The sequence below is a fragment of the Colletotrichum scovillei genome, assembly GCF_011075155.1.
Source record: "Colletotrichum scovillei strain TJNH1 chromosome Unknown Contig00009, whole genome shotgun sequence".
Taxonomy (NCBI): Eukaryota; Fungi; Ascomycota; class Sordariomycetes; order Glomerellales; family Glomerellaceae; genus Colletotrichum; species Colletotrichum scovillei.
In genome coordinates this window covers 87,279-106,366 of record NW_023336267.1, presented here as the reverse complement: position 1 = coordinate 106,366, position 19,088 = coordinate 87,279, and the positions used below count along the sequence as shown (strand labels likewise).

The window sequence follows — 19,088 nt, the reverse complement described above, 5'->3', positions numbered from 1 at the left end:
GCGATAACCGCTAAAGCTAAAGCCTCGAGAATAATAAGACGAAATCTTGATCGCGCATACGCCAGTAAGCATGGATTAAAGTAATTCATGATCTCCACGCCGACTTCTGTGGAACTTGAACTTCAGTGATAGATCACCGCCAGTGCACCTACATTATTGACCGCCTATAATGTTCAGGTCGAAAATTCTTCCAGTGGTGGCCGTCTCTCCAGATGAAACCATGATTCGCCCTATACAAGTCCCCTGCCTCATCTCGGTCAGACCAAGTGACTCCCCTCTTCAAACATACTCGAATGTGTCATGTCTTTGCGGCGAGTTGAAGTAATTGTCCGACTTATCCGCCATGGCCTTCTCTCGCCGCGTTCCCAAGAACCATGCAGCAATGGTGAGCAGCGTGAGACCAACTGCAAGGACTGCGAATAGCCAAATGTGTTTCGATACTATAGACTGACCTTCGACTGCCTCCCAGTTGAACATATCCATAGAAAATATGGCCTATGTTTGTCCTCAATTAGTACTTACAGAGGAACTTGTGGAAAGAAGTCTCCGTAAATTGCAACAAATGACTTACTGCAACACTAGACAGGGGGAGATATATCATTGTAAGAAGCGCAATCGTTCTCATCTGAGCGCTTTCGACCTTTGTTTGCACTGCGATGGCAGCATTTGCTTTTGACATCTTGGTGTTGGTCTTTGAGTCTTGTCTTGCAATGTGGTTCCAGACCTGCCGGTGTTACTAACTTTGACTATTGGAGTAAAGTCTCGCGTCTGAAAGATGACTTACTGTTTGCATTGCCAATGATGTGTTGCAAACCATCATCTGGCACTCATCGATCTTATCGTCATATTCTATCATGATGTCGTCCACCCTCTTCTTCATCTTTAGCCCTACTTTCGCCACCTCTGTTGCTCTTGGCTGACTCTTGTAAATGTATTCAACCCCGCCGAGAGACTCGAGCTCTGTCGTTATGATGTCAATTTCTTTTGAGAACTTTGCCAATTGTCGTTTTGCCATACGAATTTGGTCCATCAAATTCTGGCTTTTAACACAGAGAGATAAATGCTGTTGCGCTTTTGAGCCGTCCGTATCTGCGTCTGGGCTCCACGGATGTGTTTCGAGCTTTTCTGATCGAAGTGTAAAATCATCTAGCAGATCTTCTACTGCCTCAACCAACCTCGCTCTCGCTAGCTCTTCAAATATCCCTGGCATCATGAGTGGGTGGAAGGCTTGTTTGCCTGCTCTCCGCACTTTTAACTCAATGCTTCTCATCTGGTGATCATTACAACCATATGCCACAGCAAATGTGGTACCAGTACTCGGTATGTAAGTGGCAGACATTGCTAGATCGTCCGGCAGACTTGAAGACATGCGCGCAGAAAAGGCTATAGTACGTGTCAGACTCTGTAGGTAAACAGTAGTGAATGATGAACAAACACATCTTGAGATGACCTGACGTCGCGTCATTTTCACGGGCGGAAGAGAAGCACGGGACCAGTCTTGCTATCGTTCGTTTAACATTTCGAGATACATGAAACTCTCTAGTGATTCTTTCCCAAGTGTTTCCTGTAAACGGGAGGTACTGTATTCTGCCGGGCGCTTCGGAGATCGGAGGAGCTCTGCTACACAGACTTTTCGGAATCAGTATAATATTACATAGTAGCATTGCCTGCTTTTGATGTAGAATAGAGTGTATGGATGCCAAGTATCTTAGAACTTCGACTTACATCACACACACTCCTGGCTTCAAGTCCTTCCACTCAGGAGAGCTACCTTGTGACTGTTGGCACTTGTAGTTAGCATTGCTACTCGGCTGGAGGAGAATGATCAAACTTACAGAGCTGAACCATCGCTCCCAGTCTTCTTTGGTATGAAGGGCTTGGCTTGTAGGCTATGGAGTGTTAGCCACTCCGAGTGCTTTAAGTAACAATTCGTCACAAACCTCCTCACCGTCTAGGGATCTTATCACCATAGCCTTTCGCTCGGTGTATCCAAAGAACCCAAGATCTGATGCCGACCATGTCACTGTCTCAATTGGTAAATCCATTCTTTTAACTTGACGTTTCAGTGAATGTTGATTCAAGAAGGCTTTAAAACTCTTGGGATCTCAAGTCCACGAGTACTAAGATGCGTGGTCCGTCAGAGGTAGGGTGCTTCTTGATGGTGTTGAGCGACGGTTTCTTTGACAGCGTCGTTGGTATATCCTGTGTATGTCGACTCCCTTGAGAGATATATGTATAAGTATGCGAGAGTCGGCTATGAGAAGGAAGCTGTTTCCGTAGCGTCGTTCATAGTTTCTACACTTCCAAACCTCTCTCGACATTCTGCTCTCTAGCCTGCCTCGCAGGATGCCTTTGGCCGCTTTAGTAGGCATCCATAACCCCGGCCCACACTATGCTGGCCGGGACCAAGACCAGTTAGTATGAGGTAGGCTTACTCGCATTGCAGCAACCGAAACACCTCTTTGCCTAGTGTAGGTATGTAGGCAGATTCGAGGTGGAGCGATAGGCAGTGTTCATGTATGTGTTGTCGGGCTGCCATTGGGGTTCTTCTCATGCATCATGCAAGACAGGGCGGGCGGGACTCGAACATCAGGATTGGGTACCTGCACGCATGATCCCACCCTCTCTAGACACAGAGACTCACCAGGGAAACAAGCTCGGATGTTGCCCCCGCCGGTTCTGCCTTTTCAGGTCTCCAACCACTTCTCCTCCCGCCTCAATTTGGACACCGAAAACCAACAAGCCTCTCATCCAAATTGCTGTGAAGCACACCTCTTCGGTAATTGACCAAGAATATATTATAAAGCCTCGAGAGCACGGGATGTCTCTCTTCCGCAAGAGCTGGGGCCGCGGTGATAAATCAGAACCGAAGGCAGAACCTGAAAAGAGTAGTACACAAGTAACACAAGCGGCAACAAAACCAGGGCCGGGATCGGATTTCCCGTTCGAGGAGATGATGAGAGCGAGATATCATGATTCTGCAAAGTTGAAAACATCGCTGGATTCGATCTATGGCCAAGGGAATTATAAGGTCAAGGTACACTGCCGTTACTACAAAATACTCTCATTCATGGCCGGTACATGGTTTACTGACGATAGCTTTAAACAGGAAAGAGCCAACAGATTCATCCTCATGCTGCCCAAGCCACTGAAAGAGGTCTGAGATACCTACCTCCTGGTAAATCCATAAGTTGAGCTGAATGAACTAACGTATTCGGGGTTGAAGGGCGAGCTAGCAGCGATCGAACAGCGCATTAGGGTTCACTACAGCGATTGACTTAGTGGTTGGCTTTCAGGCTCGGGATGTGGAAAATCTGACCTGTCGAGCTGCAACATTGTCTTAAGGTCGGACATGTGTGAAAGACGAGACGCCCTGACCTTTCTCCGTTGAATCGTGTAATTGATGATATCTTAGGGTCGTGGTCTGACGCGGAAGCAATGATGGCTCTTGCTTCTGGGTTTGAGCTTGAGCATGAAAAGTGCGATTCATTCACCTTCTCGGGTCTTGGGAAGGTTGCCTGGGTCTCCCAGCCATCTCTTTCGCGAATCTTAGCTTTTAGGCTTAAGATAGTAATCGGGGTCGACGGTGCAAGCCTTCAAAAGATCCTTCATCCTTTTGCTCAATAAGCTTGATGGGATTCTCGTCGTGGACTCGGGATCTAGCATGCGGTCTCGAATGACATCAAGCAAGTCCGAAAGGTACCAGGAACAGTCACGGTGGTTCTTGAGTTTCGTTATCCATGTGGTAACCGAGGACTTGAGGTAAGCCTTTTTGTCTTTGATCGAGAAAAAGACATCAGAGTCGAACCCATGTTTATCTTGTTCCAGTCTGAAATCGGGAAAGGTTTTCTCCACGTCTTCGAGCCCGAGCAAAAACCAGGTGACATATTCGAGGAACACACATCCTAGGCTGAAGATATCTGACCTTGGTGACACGAGACCAAACTCCAGGTCAAATTCGGGGCAGCGATACGTTGCTGTTCTTTCCAGGCTGTTAGGGTCTTGCTTTGAGCGGGAAACTTGGGTGTGCAGTCGCCCGAGACCGAAATCCGCTAATGCCAAAAGACCGGGAAAACTATCCGATTTGAACCACAGAAAATTCCCTGGGAGCGAGTGTTTCAGTAAGTCGTGTATCGATTTGGGATGAGAGTAGTCAATTTACCTGGCTTAATGTCCCCATGGCGTCCATACAACTGCTTGTTGGAGTCTCGGTCCTCCAAATATCGTACAGTTGGTTCGCGATCGTTGTGAACATAGCGAAGAGCTTCGGAAACTTCGTAGAATTGAGTCGCCATCCACTTGCAATGCCGTTTATCTCTCACTAGAGCTTCATTGCTCTGCCAAAACTTGTTCAATGTTCCATCAGCCCAGTCAAACAAGAGATAGAACGTTGATTCTCTTGTCGCCGCATTCTTGACCTCGAATGTGGCCAGGAGCTGTATGATGTGTTTCTTTTGATAGTTCTGGGCAGTGGAAACTAGTGATGACAACTCGAGATTGAAACTGTCACGACTATGCGATGTGAGTTTCTTTAGCGCAAAGTAGCCTTGTGGATGCCGAATCTAGATGAGTGAAACTGTCAGTTAATTTGACCCCTGCCCGGACCCTTCTCAAGGACTGCTCTGCAATGTAACTTACCCCATGCACTCCAAAGTCAGAATGACCTTCGTGAATTTTTACTTTGTATACCTCGCTGAAGCCCCCGTATTGATTCCCACCAGAATCCGATTTTCTTTCTTCTTCCTCAACCTTGGCCATAACCTCCATGGGGAAGACGTCTCCCGTATCCAGCAGGTAATGTTGATGTGTTCCATGCTCCCATTTGATGAAGGGAGAGCACATGGAGTAGGTCCATTGGGAAAACCTATTACGGTCTTCTGGTCGACGATAGCTATTCAGTAGGCGATGTTCCTTGTGCTTCCTGCACTGAAGCGTTCGACGTCTGTCGTTGGGTACCTTTCGAAGGGGCAGGCAGCTATCCCTTAGCTCATCAGTCCACATGTGTTTTGACATATCCTCGGCTTTGTCAATTCCAATCAAAATTGCGAGTAGCTTGACACAGGGCGACTTGGAGCCATCGGCGCTACCATACTGGATTTCTCTGGCGAGCTGATCTTTGTCCTGTACGCCTTTGAAGCACTTGAGCACATGAACAGCAGATAAGACTCGACTGTGTGTCATAATCTGTTCAAATGTGCGTCTTGGTATAAAGTCCTTGTCCGGTTCAAGAAGGTCAGGCACCATGGCAGCCGCTTCGTCGAGTTCTTCGGCAATAATTCTGATAACATCGTGTTCGAAACGAAACTCTTCTGGTCGCCTGGAAGCCCCAATGGATCCTCGGCTTGCTGGATTTCTTTGTTCGCTCTTTAGTCGAAAGGACTCGCCTCTGTCATGGATGTGTGTGACTTTCTGCGGATTATCCAATACAAGCTTTCCTTGTTGGAACAGCAGCCTGAAAACCTCCTGAGGTTTGGCTGCCATGATGCAAGTATTACGTAGTCTGACCTATGCAATGTTAGGGAGCTCAGCTCTTAGCCAAAACCCACCGGTCAGTGAACTTACCAATGATGGCCGACTGGTGGCTTTGCTAGATGGTGACTTAGTGACGAACCTCAGAGCTGGTTCTCGCAACTTATGACCAGTCCCTATCGATCAAATGTGATGCGCAAAGACGTCGCGCCAGCGTAGAGAAATTCCACGAGGCGACGCTACGTGAAGAAGTGCGAAATCCACATGCACACAAGATGGAGGAATGGGGCCGGAATGGAGCACATCTTAAAGCCAATCGTACACATAGAACGGGCTGTGAGAGTTGAAGTACCTTTCTCAGAGTCCATATCCAGTTGATGGAGTGGTGCCTCGGACCATGATTTGCTGGCCTTGTCATCTTCTTGCCAGTCTCTGTCACACATTTTTGGCCTTATTAGGAAAGCCTCGTTGACGGGCCTTGCATCTAATGTAGAATTCGGTCAGCAAAACGGCCGGAGAGCACGTAGCGATGGCATCTTGATAAGGTAGAAGCAGTAAGGCACTGGGGCGCGCACCAGGATCTCAACAAGCCGCAGCAAAATGAGGGCACTATCGTGATTGGTCTGGTTATTGTGTCTTGCACTTAACCGCAGTTCGCATTCCACACGTGCCGTCAGACAGCCTGCTTGTTCCATCCGAGAGAGCCCGACGAAGTGTATGCCGAAGGAGGCCTCGGCCCACCACCCACCTTCGCCCCTTGTGCCGAGCAACAGCCCCCACAGGCTGCCTCAACATCGCCTGCAAGGAAGCAATACGGCAGTAAGGGATGAACTTCCCAACCCGTCAAGAGAGCAGTGACTCTCGTGTCTATATCTTCTATATGGGCGGGGTACCTAGATCTTTGGAATTGTTTCAAGAAGCTCAGAGGGGACGAACCAGTCTTCGGGATCGACGTTGATGCTTTTGGGGATTCAGTCGAGATGAAAGGAAGCATTAGAGCAATCCATGGGAATAGACTCTCAAATACTATTCATATTGTTCGACTCTCACCATGGGAATAGCCGAGAAGTTTGAGATTTCGATGCTCCAGATAAGCCTATTGAGAACGTGCTGCTCAAGGTGCTCCAACAAGCAATAATGCGGTCGCGGCAAGACACGGGATTCGAGGGCTTGCAGCACTATTCAGCCCACTTGATGAAGTGTGGTATGGCAGCGAAGTTCGAACAAACCAGATTGTGTTTAAAAAGCACACCCATGACACTGAGGGATTGTGAACCTTGCTTTTATTGCCTGCAGTGTAACCAACATGCGTTGGCAACGCGCTAATACTGCGGCTCAGTCGGTCAAAGCCTCAAGGCGAGGGGCTGGGTCGCCTGTGGTCCGCCTCGACCCTTGTCTCATATCCAATCAATAAGCCAATGTTGTCTGTGTCGATGGCCGGGAATCTGATGGGACAACATGACCGGTGAGACCCGTGTGACAATGATGTGGCGGTCAGGGACCAGACGACCATATCCTCATAAGTTGAGTAGGTCCTCGACGGGAAGCTTATGGGAACAACTCTTGACCTCATAATTAGGAGACTAATCGCTATTCATTGGTAGCAATGTGCCGACTCTCGCCACTCTGATCACCCGGTCGACTTTTTTTCCGCGGGCCATTTCCAGGTTGAAATAGGAGTTTCGCTTCCGGCGACTGTAGCGCAAGGCATCTGGCTGCCTGCTTTCCACATCGCGCCCTGTCAGTTCCCCGAATAATCACCTTGTCGATTTCGTACCTCGACTTTGAGTAAGCGTCATGGCCTGGCAGCAAAGACATACACCTTCCGGCAAGGTTCAATGGCAATGTAATCAGGATGGCACCCAGAATGCTATTATTTCTGCATCCCAAGTCAGCTCCAGCCAGCTCAAGGAATACTTGGACACGAATTATCCGGGACAGTACTCAGTACAGGTAAATTTTCTATCCGCCACTTTTGGATTTCACCTGCCTTGAAGACACTAATCATGGCTCAGCTGAAACGGGATAAATTCCGAATCACAGTCGGGTCACGCGTCCGTTAGCTGCATCGTGAGTCTTGTATAAAGAATAGCGACGCCAACAGTGACTGATCCCGAGATGCTAGTCAAACTTCGCGCCCGTATTGTGATCGACCCTTGACGCAATGGTCTTGAATCTAGAGCAATTGTACCATAGTGCTACATGTACTTAAGGAGTGACCAAGCTTGCGCCTGCAGTGCGCGAGGACACTTCGCAAGGCATTGGCTCGGTAAAAATAGCACAGCTAGCAATAGCACAAAAACAATCATAAGAGATTCTTAAAGAAGACGAGCTGGTGTAAATGCAAGGACCAGGCAAGGCTAGAAGTTCAAAAACGTTCAATGACGCACGCACTTAGGCAAACAAGAGGTTCAATTTAGTCGCTAGTGTTGAGCTATAGCGTACCATAGCCGAAGGTGATTTGGCTGACAATCAATTTGGCATGATAGAAGTCATGCTCATTGCTGTTATTGAGAAAAGAAGATGAGCTTGCGGATAGTATGATAGATGGTATTAAGTGGAGAGGATCTATGTTTTGAATGGTAAAGCCGAGAAAGTCACGTTGTACAGGCGTTGACTCCTTCGGGCCTCACAATGTGAGTGCACGAACCTTTCTTTCAACCGCTGCTAATGCGTCCATGCCATCATTCTCATGTTTCAACTTCATTGCCGCCTTTTTGAACTTGGTGTCTTGGAAGATTCGGCCAACTCCAAGCCTGATTTGATCTGTCGAAGGCCTTTGGGTCGATAGACTGACGCCAAGGCCAGCGTAAACTGCCCGCATAGTAACTTCAATCTTCTCCTCGCTTTCTCCTGCTAGTACAATTGGAACACCGTTTCTCACCGCATGTGTTAAGGCGCCATATCCCCCGTTGGAGACAAATACATCGGTATACTCAAGCACAATGTCGTAAGGCATATAGTCCACGACCCTAGCGTTCGAGGGAACGACATAGCCATGCGGGAGTTGAGCGCCACGGCCACCCAAGGTTGCAACAACGAGAATATCTTCAGTCTGAGAGAAGGCTTCGATTGTTGGAAGAACGAGTTCGGAGTAATCCATGTTGACGGTACCTTGGGAGACAAAGACCACATGCCGGTATTGATTGTCTTTCTGAGCTCTCTCGACCTCTGACCACCATGAAGGATACTGAAAGCTTGGAGCAACGGACTTTCGAGGCAAGACACCTGCGAACTCCACAGATGGTGGTAAGTCCGAAATGGTGTATTCAAGGCTGGGAGAGCAAAGCTGCAACGTATAGTCATGCGCCGTGTAGCACGAACGGAAAAGGTTTGTCTCTAGGATGGCCGTACATCCGGTGTCCTTCATGGCCTGCTGCCACGCATCGATCATAGGTTTCGTTGGGCCTCGCTCAACCAACTGTTGGAGAACCGCGTTACGCTGACGACCTGAGTCAGTGGCGTCAGCGGGCAAGCCAAGCGAGACTGGTCCCGTGTCTTGACTTTCCATCATGAAAGCTGCCACACCGATGCCAATAGACTTGGGCGCTGTGTTGAAGCCTTGAGGCAGAGGACGGCCATGTCTGAAAGGAAAGAGCGACCAGTTGAAAATGTCTTCGACAACAATGATCTGACGGTCTAGATTCCGTGCTTGTAGTTGAGAAAGAACCTCTTCCATCTTTAGCGTTCGTGGAGGAAGTGTCTCCAAGAAAACAGCTTTGATCTGCGCAGCGAACCGCTCCGGACCAATCGGCAGAGAAGCTGCTTCGCGGAGGGCTTGGTAGGTCGTATTGGTCATAGGGTTGTTGGTATGCACCCACTCGGCGCCCGCCTCTTCGACTTTGTTTCGGAAGTCTTCAGTTGTGACAAACACAACTTCGTAACCCTTCTTGACGAGGTATGCTGCGATGACAAGGAGCGGGTTGGTATGACCTTCTCCGGGGAAGGCCGCCATGAGAATGAGAGGATTGCTTTCTGAAGCATGTTTAATGCTTTTTGATTTGTTTACCGTCATCGCGTAAAATGTGATTGAGCACTTGTATATGGAAATCTTCGCAACCAGGAAGAGATGGCTCTTGGGCCTCTTATAAATACGTGCTCATAAGTCTATGATCATTCGCGATGTCACCCTTTGCTTATGAAGCATGAATGGAAACCATGCATCGTGTAGTCACAAATATGGACCATTCGCAACGCGTGGGGATGGACTGAATGACAATGAAAGATTTTGGTTGGTTGATGAAAGCACGTATGGATACATTTGCTGACCAGGCTTGGCGACCAAGCAAAGACACGGTGTGATTGCTCATGGTTGAAGGCGTATTCCCCCGACTGAGACACTCGTCGTGAAGTGCCAGATCGCCCGCTGCATGGAACCGAGGGACACCTTGCAACTTGATATCATGGTTTGGCAACTAAGTGTCCAATCACGAGCTTCAGAGTGCGTATGGCTATTTGGAAATCCAGCTGAGCCGCTGCGTGTAGCGTTGTCCAACTTGCACATGAGATGTCATCCGGGTACCAAAGCTCGCGTATCGGTGAGAAAGACGCAAGGCGACGATGCTTACAGAGATCAGTAGCCCATCTTGGACATGAAAACTAAGATCTTGGCACTGGTGATCTTTCGGGCTTGCGCTCGGGATACTTTGAGCTTCTTAGGCGACTCGGTGTTACGAACGGCGCTGTGAGTAATATTTCCACGTAATACGTCACCAGACCTTTGATACCTGCTTCTACCCTGAAAAGGGCGTTGCGATATACAGGCACCTTGTTCTTAGTGTCCATACTACCTTACATTGACAAAGTTCTCGCTAGTGACGCGGCTGCTCCCGCATCTCAAAGCGGACGCTCTTGATACTCCATAGCTTCTAATCAGAAGCATATTATCTTCAGAAAACCGTCACTTGACACCGGGAGCAGTGTGATGTTTGCTATCACGCCAATACAGCGGGTCTCTGCATCTTTGCGTAGTATTCCTCCCGAACGGTGAGGTGGCGAGGCGCTAACGTCGTGTTCTCGGACTCATTGCACTAAACGCGAGGCGCGAGCGCCTGAACGGCACTATTCACAGTACTTCATTACTAAGCGGTTGCCAGGCTGTCTAGGTATTGCCTGAACAGATTTGAGATCTTGAGAGCGATAAATTCTCGCCGCCTTCGCCTTGAGAAACATAGACGAAGCTGACATTAATATCCCAGCTCATATTCATTACATAAGTCTCACTCATTATTAAGAAAACTCTTAAGGTCCTGTCATTGATTTTAAAGTGGACTTACAAACACACTCTGAGCGTTTCAGACTAAGAGACCGCAGACGTTGAGAACAGCTAACACGTAAGGAGAAACTGCTCACTGCTCAGTCTATTTGTGCAGAGTGATCTACGTCTGAAAATGTGGCAGTATGAACAAAGTACTACGATATTCTAACATGTCATGATTGGTTCTTGTAATTCCGTCTTCATGTAAAGCTTTTCATCTGCCAAAGTCCGTTGCACTGTACTAGAGCAGATACCTGGGAAGTTATGTGGCTGAAGTAGCGTAGATGTCTATTCAAAAATGATCAAAGACTCGTGCTGACTCCAGTTAACGCTCTCGCACTATTGGAACTTCCCACATTCAAGAGATTTCTTGGATGGGATCGGCCTCTTCTAACCACAATGTGCGTGCTTTTCAAGTGGTGGTCGGCTATTCGTAAAGTAGTCAGGTTCCTGAGCTACATAATAATCTATAAAGCACTCACAAGGATGGTCTGTTGCATACATATCGTTGTGTAATTCGAGATCCAAGTGCGTCATCATTCACTTTTTACTCTACTGACCGATGTGTGTGGTCCCGTTGACAAGGTCACTAGGCTGGCTGGATTCCTAAGCCCCAATTAGGCGACCTTGACTCAGCAGAAAACTAAGACATATTGCATCAATTGTGAAATGAAATGACATTTCCCGTCTTGAACCGTGGAAGCTTCTGATAGCCGGTTGCTATTTGATGATATCACTTTTCTGCCGAGCAGGCTCGATTCCCCTTTGCATAGATTTGTGGTGCCCCCTGCTTGTGTAAGAGCCGGGGGCTTAGGAAGGGTTGGCGACATCGAGGCATTTCTGTTATCAAGAATGCATGCATGCCGTATTCCCGCCTCTTCCTCGAAGACGGTCAAGCAGTGCCCCGGACTCAAAGTTTGAGTGCTAGCATGGAAGGAACACTGATAACTTTACACGTACGCAGTAATCATGTGAGCTTCTGGTTGTTTTTCAGTCAATTAAGTGTGGAAGCGTTCACTTTGCAGTTGTCCGTATTATCCTCCTTGTCGATTCTCCCCTCTCGGCAGGCAATTCGAAGAACATGGCAAGGTGTAAATCCTCGATCGAGAAGGATCCGGCCTTCGGCGCGTCAAAGTTTTCCCCAAATGAATATAATTCCTAATGTCCTCGATGAGTTTTGTTGTATTAGGCAAGATGGTTCCTGGGTGGCTTATCACGATGTTGGAGTCTCCGCGTGCACTCGAGTCAGACGAAAGTATGGTCAACTGCATACTCCCGTAAATATCCAGAATTATCCACCTTAATCGGGAGCCAGAGACGCTAAGTGCTTTCCAGCGTCGGCGAACGCGATGTGTCAAAATGATCATCGAATTTTGTCGGATTATGACAGAGGTTAGCAGGCGACCATGACTCTTGATATGTGATTTTTGGTACTCTTCATTTGAACCTAATCTGGGGTCGGCCTACGCCGTAGTCGAATCAAACCTTATAGGAGTTTGTTGAATTCCTTTGGCGTGCAGTTGCAGATGAGCTGGCCTGCTAGGGCGGACGCTAATCTAATAAGCGCCCGCAGATCCCTAGAGACCCTTGACTTCAAGTCCGAGAACTCCGGACACGAGGTGGCCGAATGCAGAACATAGCTTCGAGACGGACTTTCGGGAACAACCATCAAACAAAGAAACAGGCTTAATTGGAATTTGAATTAAGTACAAGGATCAACCAAAGTCTATTCCAAAGGCAACAACGCTACTCAAGCCCACTCTCCTCGCATTCGCAGCACTAAGGAGTTCCGATTGGAAACAATCACATTTTAGGTTTGCATCGCGGGGCTAAACCGGCACAGGGCCGCTTGACCTGCAGTACCGGCAACGTGTGCGTGTACCGCCGACGAGGAACGAAGCCAACGCTTCGGCGGGTGAACGCAACGGTAACTTTATTAGTGGAATGAACGAAGAGGGGCTACGAATGCCTACGGTGATGTTGGAATGGGTAGCGCAGAAGGCTAACTCAATGATGGCATTCCCTCATCTTTGCTCTGAGACAGGGCGCCGAGTAAGGAGGTTCGTGAGCATACATCTAAAGTGAGGCCCTTTGCCAGATTCTGCTCAATGTACTCGGCTCCCACACCCTCCTCTTTCCTCTGTGCGTCCATTGACCATGATGCAGTCGTTCGTTTCGGTACTTTGTTTCTTTGCCTTGCTTACGCAGGTCTCTGCGTGGGGCCCGCGCAAGTCGGATCACGGGCCCCCAGGCCACTATGGAGGTCGACAGAAGCATGGTGCCAGCTTTACGCCGGACTTTGTGTTGAAGATGACTTACGAAAACGTCTCAATTGGTTGCCAGACAAGAATGTCGGCCTTGATCAATGGCACATTGTTCGGGCCGACGCTCAGACTCAAGCCTGGGCGAAGAAGTTGGATCAGAGTCTACAATGATATGCCAGACCATAATGCAACCATCCACTGGCATGGTTTGAGCATGCGCATGGCACCTTTCTCTGATGGCAGCCCATCGGCCACTCAGTGGCCTATTCCACCTGATCATTTCTTCGACTACGAGGTCTACCCCCTACGATCCGAATCCGGTACCTACTTCTACCATTCTCATGTCGGCTTCCAGGCTATGACAGCTTCTGGCCCACTGATCATTGAGGACAAGGCCGAGCCCCCCTATGCATATGATGAGGAGAGGATTGTCTTCCTCACCGACTACTTCAACAAAACGGACACCGTTATCGAGAAGGGCCTAGTGGCAACGCCTTTCACCTGGTCTGGCGAAACGAATGCGGTTCTCATCAACGGCGTCGGAGTCTCTGTTGGGGAGACTGCCGGAAATGGGAACTGCAAGCTACCAGTCATCGACGTGGAACCTGGAAAAACCTATCGCATGCGCTTCATTGGTGCTACGGCACTGTCCATGGTGCAAGTAGGCATCGTGGATCATGACAACTTTACCATCATCGAAGCTGATGGTCACTATACTAAACCTCACACTGAAAAGTTCATGCAGTTGACTTCGGGTCAGCGTTTTGATGTCATCTTCAAGACTAAGACCGAGGCGGAATTAAACGGGAAAACCGACTACCTTATTCAGTTGGAGACAAAAGACCGTCCGAAGGTGTACCAGGGCTATGGCGTACTACGATACTCCAAGGCACAACCGCAGATCACAACGGCTCCAGTCACTCCTCCTCTGATACTTTCCAACAAGACGTATGAATGGGCAGAGTATGCCTTGGAACCGTTGGTACCAAACAATTTCCCCCAGGCTAGCGAAGTAACTCGGCAAATTCACATCGATAATCGTCAGCTCGCGACCCAGACTACCCTTTGGCAGCTCAACGGACTGCAATGGAACGAGACTTCGACGCCTTATGCGGGAGATCAGCCCTACCTGATAAACATCTACGAGAACGGACCGTCTGCCATTCCGAACTACACTGCCGCCATGAACAACAACGGCTGGGATCCGACTACGTTGACATGGCCGGCAAAGATGGGCGAGGTAAGTATTTGATACTGTACTGTTTCACTCAATAGAACATTGAGTTGACATATTTCAAGGTTCTCGAGATCATTTGGCACAACACTGGATCACTGGTCAATGGCAATGGTGGCCTCGACTTCCATCCCTTCCATGCTCATGGCGGACATTACTGGGACATTGGCAGTGGAAATGGAACTTACAATAGCACCGAGAACGAGGAGCGGCTGAAGAACTACAATCCAGTCAAGCGAGACACAACAAACCTCTATCGATATAGCGAGAAGACAAAGTCTGGCGATGTTTCCGGGTGGAGAGGCTGGCGTCTGCGTGTGGAGGACGCCGGTGTATGGATGGTAAGTCTGCTTCATTTCCACAAGACTTGCTAGACATGAGCTGACCAAAGTCTAGATTCACTGTCATATTTTGCAACACATGGTTATGGGCATGCAGAGTGTTTGGGTCATGGGAGATTACCAAGACATTACTGGCATTCCTGCTGTTGATGCGGCTGGATATTTGCAGTACGGAGGAAACGTTAATGGCAACGCCACTTTCGCACCATCAGTCGTGCACTTCTTTGAGGAAGACGAGGAAAAATGATACCCATAGACTGATATAATTGTTAGATTTAATGTAAATTGCAGTTGTTGTATCCGTAATCGTTACCAAAACCAAGATACAGCCAATAATTGCGGACCCACTGCAGGGATGGTTATGGTTTATGCAATGAATCAAAACCCAGGAGCCACCCACGTTCTACAAGGCAACCTCACTGTTCGTTCATCTGAAAGTGTCTCCTGACTCATGATGTACCACGACAGCTTTTTTGATGGTGAGAATAAAAGGCATTCCTCTGCCACGAGCCTTGGCAATGCCAAGAGACTATTGCATTCAGTGTCCGTTATCATTGGTTCTCAACCGAAAGAAGGATCTCTCTTTCTCTACGAGAGACAGGCTTCATGCAATTGATCCACGGTTTTGATGCGCTCTGCGCATCCCACATTGGGCTGGTGCTACTTCTTATCAGCTTTTCTGTTAGTTGATCAGGACTTCTACTGTTGCGATCTTGCATTTGTTGACAGTACGTAGTTTTCTGCTTTTGTTGCATCTCGAACCATCTATAACGTTTATTTTCATCCTCTACGCCGCTACCCTGGGCCTCGACTTTGGGCCGCTTCTCGACTACCGTGGAACATTGTCAACCTTCAAGGCAACCTTGCTTGGACAATCCGCGAGCTCCACGGAAAGTATGGCCCGATTGTCAGAATTGCACCTGATGAGCTGTCTTACACGAGTTCTACGGCCTGGAAAAAGATATATGGTCAGAGATCACCAGAGTTTGCGAAATGTTTTGACGGAAGGGGAATCGCTGGGCCTAGCGTGACTAACCTAGCGGTTCGTAATGGCGGCATCGTGACGGCCGAGCAGGAGCCTCACTCCCGACTTCGTAAAGCAGTCTTGCCAGCCTTCAGCGATCGTGCACTAAGAGAGCAGGAGGATATCCTCCAGCTTTATGCAGGGAAATTGATGAAACAATTGCGATTCTCTAGCGAAACCGGAGCTCCTCAGGACATGGTCAAATGGTTTAGCCTTGCTGCCTTTGACATCATCAGCGACCTGGCATTTGGACAAGCGGCTGGGTGTCTAGACGATGCATCCCAACCATGGTTGCAAGTCATTGGTGCTCGAGCGCAGGGAATTGTCCGATACCAGTTCGCTATCTACTATGGACTCGAAGCCTTGCTAGAATGGCTCGCCCCAAAGGCCCAGAAGCTGGCTCTGAAGAGACATGGCGAGTTGACTGCCGGCAAAGTCAAACGCCGTCTTCAACAATCCGATAACAAGAGAGATTTTATGAGTTACATCTTGGAAAACCCACAAGCTGACCTCAGCAATGCCGATTTGGTCAGGATGGCGTCAGCTTTCATTGTCGCAGGCAGCGGCACGACAGCTACTGCACTTTCTGGCATCACCTTCTACTTGTGTAGCAATCCAAAGACGTACACGGCACTATCGGAAGAGATCAGAACCGCATTCCAGACCGAAGATGAGATCTCAATGGCATCGACCGGGGAGTTGAAATATCTCAAGGCAGTCATCGAAGAAGGGCTGAGGATATATCCCCCCAGCCCAAGCGCTCTGCCGAGGTTTGTGCCTGAAAGCGGTGAGGAGATTGATGGAAGATGGGTGCCTGGTGGCGTGAGTCTGATCCGCGACGAATTTACACTGATGGTGATAGAAGCAAGACGCTAATATTCTTATCGTAGACGGCAGTTGGCGTTCATCAGCTTTCCGCTGGCCACTCGGAGCAGAATTGGACCAATCCAAGGCAATTCATTCCAGAGCGATGGCTAGAAAAGAGCGACATATGTACGTTTGTTAATGACGATAAGTCTGCTAGTCAGCCGTTTTCTTATGGCCCTAGGAACTGTATAGGCAAGAGGTAAGACATCGTTACCTTCATCCCATGTGCTTTCTAACTATGTTCCCTAGCATGGCCTATGCAGAGCTACGCATAATACTGGCCAAGTTGGTTTGGAATTTTGACCTAGAGTTGACGGAGGAGTCAAAGGAATGGATTTTGAGACAAAAGACGTACTTGATCTGGCAGAAAGTGCCTTTACTGGTTAGGTGCAAGGAAAGACAATAGCACATGGTTATTGACCGTGGCTTGACGACATGACAAAAATAGAGGGTAGAAGGGAGCGAACTGTCGCACCAGTCACTCGTTTATCGTGTGTTCTAGCAAGGGACCCGTGAATATCTCGGTACTTGAGGTACAACATTGTTCAAAGCTATTTCTCGGCGGAACTCTTGTAACATATGCAAGTGTGGCAACCACATCCTCCTCTTACATAACGTAGGGATTATACACGCTTCCGTTGCGAACAGCTTCCCGGTACAATCTCTGGTTCGCTTTGTAGAGGTAGAACTTCAGACCCATGGCACTCGTGCACGCAATCAGGCCCATAACCATCATCATGATGAAGGCAAGCCGGTAGCGCGGCTCATCCGAGTCAACGAAGAAGTAGGGAGCAATCAGATTACCAATCTGACCAAGCACGTTGACGAGTGCGACGGAGATGGCTCGCTTCTCTGGCGTCCTACCCATGGTGTTGGATGTCCATGTTGATATAAGGGGGTTTGCAAAGTACATGCCCCCAACATACACAAAAGAAGCAGCGTATCGTGCTGTCTTGCTCTCAGTAGCCAGACATATGATGTAGCCGATACAACCAAAAGCTATAGGGCCGGCGAAATGGTACCCGCGCTCCTTTTGCCGATCAGAGTGCCACGCGTTCACAAGGGAACCAAGAGCCGCAAAGATATAAGGTGGCGCAGTCAGAACGAGGGTTATGGTGTTGTTATAACCGAAGCCCCGTACAATGGACGGGAAGAAGTTTGAGAAGCCATATGCAGCTGAGATTCCGATGTTCATGCCGACAAGCAGCCACATCTTGTAATCGAAAATGCTCATCTTCAGGCCAGCCCAAACGCCAGCTTTAGCTTCCGAAGTTGACACACGATCGGCCAGGATGCGAGCAGCAGCCACTTTGCGCATGTCTTCCGTCATAGACCAGCGGGCGCTACCAGTATTAGAATCTGGGTAGTCTGGGAGAATGAAGAGAGCAATCATAGCAAGGCCTGCACCGGTTGACGCCAAAACGATGAACAGCCATTGCCAGCCTGCCAAGCCATACTTGCCTTCCAAGGTTCCAAATACGGCTGCTGCGATGAGACCAGCGGTGCAGAAAGCTAGTGTTTGGCCAGTGTACAATAGTGCGCAGCGCAACGCCATTTCCTTGCGGGTGTACCAGCAAGACATGACATAGATAGCCTGGAGAGCTGTTAGAAGAATTCCAGAAGGACGAAGGTGCCCTGATTTCGGGTGATAACATACACCTGGGAACAGAGGGGCTTCGACCACGCCGAGAAAGAATCTGACGGCAATGAGACCCTGGTAATTCTTGACACCACAGGTTGCCGCCGAGACACTAGACCAGACCAAAGCCATACAGCAAAGATAGAGACTGGGTCGCACTTTTCCAATGATCATATTGGACGGAATTTGACCGAGAACGTATCTTTTATTCCAAGGTTAGAGGTTGACGTGAACGAAGGTAGAATTGATGGTTGATTCGCTCACCCGACACTGAGAATCGATACCGCAGTCCCGTACTGGTAGCCTTCAAGACTAAGATCTTCATCCAGGCTACTAAGGCGAGCTTGTCTGAGGCGGTTACGTTCATTTAGCAAAAGTACAGACTGGTATTTCTAATCTCATTTAGGCAGTGACTTACGCAATCGAAGCTCGGTCTAGATAGTTGAATAGGTAGAGTACCCATAAGCATGGCATGAGGGTCATGTCAAGACGCTTCACGACCTGCTTTTCGAGATCACGCCAGTTGGCGATACCAAGAGCCTCAATCTGTTCTTCTGGGGTAGGTAGAAGGTCGCCTTTACCGTTGGCTTCGTTAGCCTCCATTAGAGAGGGGTTCTTGGTGACATTATCTGTAGCGGTGTTATCGTTTATAGTGGGAGGGGTCGTGCCGATGCCTGACTGGGCTGTGGACTTCTCTTCATTGGCCATGATTATGAATAATCGATGAGTGACAGGTATATAGCATAGACAGTATCAAGGGAAGATGGAACATGATAGTAAATGAAAGGCATGGGAGATGCCTCTTTTTATATCTTCGAGTCCCTCATTGTTCGATTCCTACTCCTTAAGCTGCCGTAATCTGGTTATTAGGGCCTGTTACCGATGTCAATATTGTGCTTCACTTCCCCATACTTCTCCGCCATCCACAATGAAACTTCCCCAGATCCCGCCTCCATACTCCAGTCAAGCTGATTTCTGGTGGGTCTCCCCCGG

The 19,088-nt window shown here is 48.7% G+C and overlaps 7 protein-coding genes across 7 annotated transcripts; 3 read left to right on the top strand and 4 right to left on the bottom strand.

The window, feature by feature from the left end:
- On the bottom strand, window positions 1-2,299 carry HER10_EVM0002866 (uncharacterized protein). The gene is made up of 7 exons (XM_035472559.1): window positions 1,941-2,299; window positions 1,836-1,889; window positions 1,726-1,778; window positions 1,436-1,629; window positions 785-1,383; window positions 572-724; window positions 1-495 (listed from the first exon to the last, which is right to left on the bottom strand). The coding sequence occupies exons 1-7, from the start codon at window positions 2,043-2,045 to the stop codon at window positions 280-282; spliced, it is 1,374 nt and encodes a 457-aa protein (XP_035329025.1). The 5' UTR covers window positions 2,046-2,299; the 3' UTR covers window positions 1-279.
- Window positions 2,300-2,821: 522 nt separating this feature from the next.
- On the top strand, window positions 2,822-3,277 carry HER10_EVM0010515 (uncharacterized protein; the record flags this gene model as incomplete). The annotated part of the gene is made up of 3 exons (XM_035479972.1): window positions 2,822-3,037; window positions 3,110-3,157; window positions 3,227-3,277. 3 exons carry the CDS (start codon window positions 2,822-2,824, stop codon window positions 3,275-3,277), a joined length of 315 nt encoding a protein of 104 aa, XP_035329997.1.
- HER10_EVM0006960 (protein kinase) lies at window positions 3,016-6,268 on the bottom strand. Its single transcript, XM_035476528.1, has 3 exons — window positions 4,639-6,268; window positions 4,163-4,562; window positions 3,016-4,103 (listed from the first exon to the last, which is right to left on the bottom strand). The coding sequence occupies exons 1-3, from the start codon at window positions 5,479-5,481 to the stop codon at window positions 3,550-3,552; spliced, it is 1,797 nt and encodes a 598-aa protein (XP_035329551.1). The 5' UTR covers window positions 5,482-6,268; the 3' UTR covers window positions 3,016-3,549.
- Window positions 6,269-6,941: 673 nt separating this feature from the next.
- On the top strand, window positions 6,942-8,081 carry HER10_EVM0000541 (uncharacterized protein). Its single transcript, XM_035470317.1, has 2 exons — window positions 6,942-7,422; window positions 7,485-8,081. The coding sequence occupies exons 1-2, from the start codon at window positions 7,267-7,269 to the stop codon at window positions 7,530-7,532; spliced, it is 204 nt and encodes a 67-aa protein (XP_035328773.1). The 5' UTR covers window positions 6,942-7,266; the 3' UTR covers window positions 7,533-8,081.
- Window positions 8,082-8,098: 17 nt separating this feature from the next.
- Window positions 8,099-9,484, bottom strand: HER10_EVM0006136 (uncharacterized protein; the record flags this gene model as incomplete). The annotated part of the gene is made up of 1 exon (XM_035475730.1): window positions 8,099-9,484. One exon carries the CDS (start codon window positions 9,482-9,484, stop codon window positions 8,099-8,101), a length of 1,386 nt encoding a protein of 461 aa, XP_035329429.1.
- Window positions 9,485-13,162: 3,678 nt separating this feature from the next.
- HER10_EVM0001865 (L-ascorbate oxidase) lies at window positions 13,163-16,862 on the top strand (the record flags this gene model as incomplete). The annotated part of the gene is made up of 6 exons (XM_035471600.1): window positions 13,163-14,230; window positions 14,290-14,565; window positions 14,621-14,776; window positions 15,302-16,411; window positions 16,480-16,655; window positions 16,706-16,862. 6 exons carry the CDS (start codon window positions 13,163-13,165, stop codon window positions 16,860-16,862), a joined length of 2,943 nt encoding a protein of 980 aa, XP_035328920.1.
- A 201-nt stretch (window positions 16,863-17,063) lies between these two features.
- Window positions 17,064-18,803, bottom strand: HER10_EVM0003437 (uncharacterized protein; the record flags this gene model as incomplete). Its single annotated transcript, XM_035473112.1, has 4 exons — window positions 17,064-18,050; window positions 18,114-18,297; window positions 18,360-18,443; window positions 18,514-18,803. The coding sequence occupies 4 exons, from the start codon at window positions 18,801-18,803 to the stop codon at window positions 17,064-17,066; spliced, it is 1,545 nt and encodes a 514-aa protein (XP_035329086.1).
- Between the last annotated feature and the right edge of the window lie 285 nt (window positions 18,804-19,088).

Excerpts from the sequence above, each read along its gene's own strand:
- HER10_EVM0006960 (XM_035476528.1), bottom strand. The coding sequence starts at position 5,481 with ATGGCAGCCAAACCTCAGGAGGTTTTCAGGCTGCTGTTCCAACAAGGA. Across the intron at positions 4,563-4,638 it reads CTGACTTTGGAGTGCATGGG|ATTCGGCATCCACAAGGCTA; the intron begins GTAAGTTACATT and ends TCACTCATCTAG. Across the intron at positions 4,104-4,162 it reads CCATGGGGACATTAAGCCAG|GGAATTTTCTGTGGTTCAAA; the intron begins GTAAATTGACTA and ends ACTCGCTCCCAG.
- HER10_EVM0002866 (XM_035472559.1), bottom strand. The coding sequence starts at position 2,045 with ATGGATTTACCAATTGAGACAGTGACATGGTCGGCATCAGATCTTGGG. Across the intron at positions 1,630-1,725 it reads AAGCCAGGAGTGTGTGTGAT|TCTGTGTAGCAGAGCTCCTC; the intron begins GTAAGTCGAAGT and ends GATTCCGAAAAG. Across the intron at positions 725-784 it reads CATCATTGGCAATGCAAACA|GTCTGGAACCACATTGCAAG; the intron begins GTAAGTCATCTT and ends TAACACCGGCAG.
- HER10_EVM0000541 (XM_035470317.1), top strand. The coding sequence starts at position 7,267 with ATGGCCTGGCAGCAAAGACATACACCTTCCGGCAAGGTTCAATGGCAA. Across the intron at positions 7,423-7,484 it reads CGGGACAGTACTCAGTACAG|CTGAAACGGGATAAATTCCG; the intron begins GTAAATTTTCTA and ends ATCATGGCTCAG.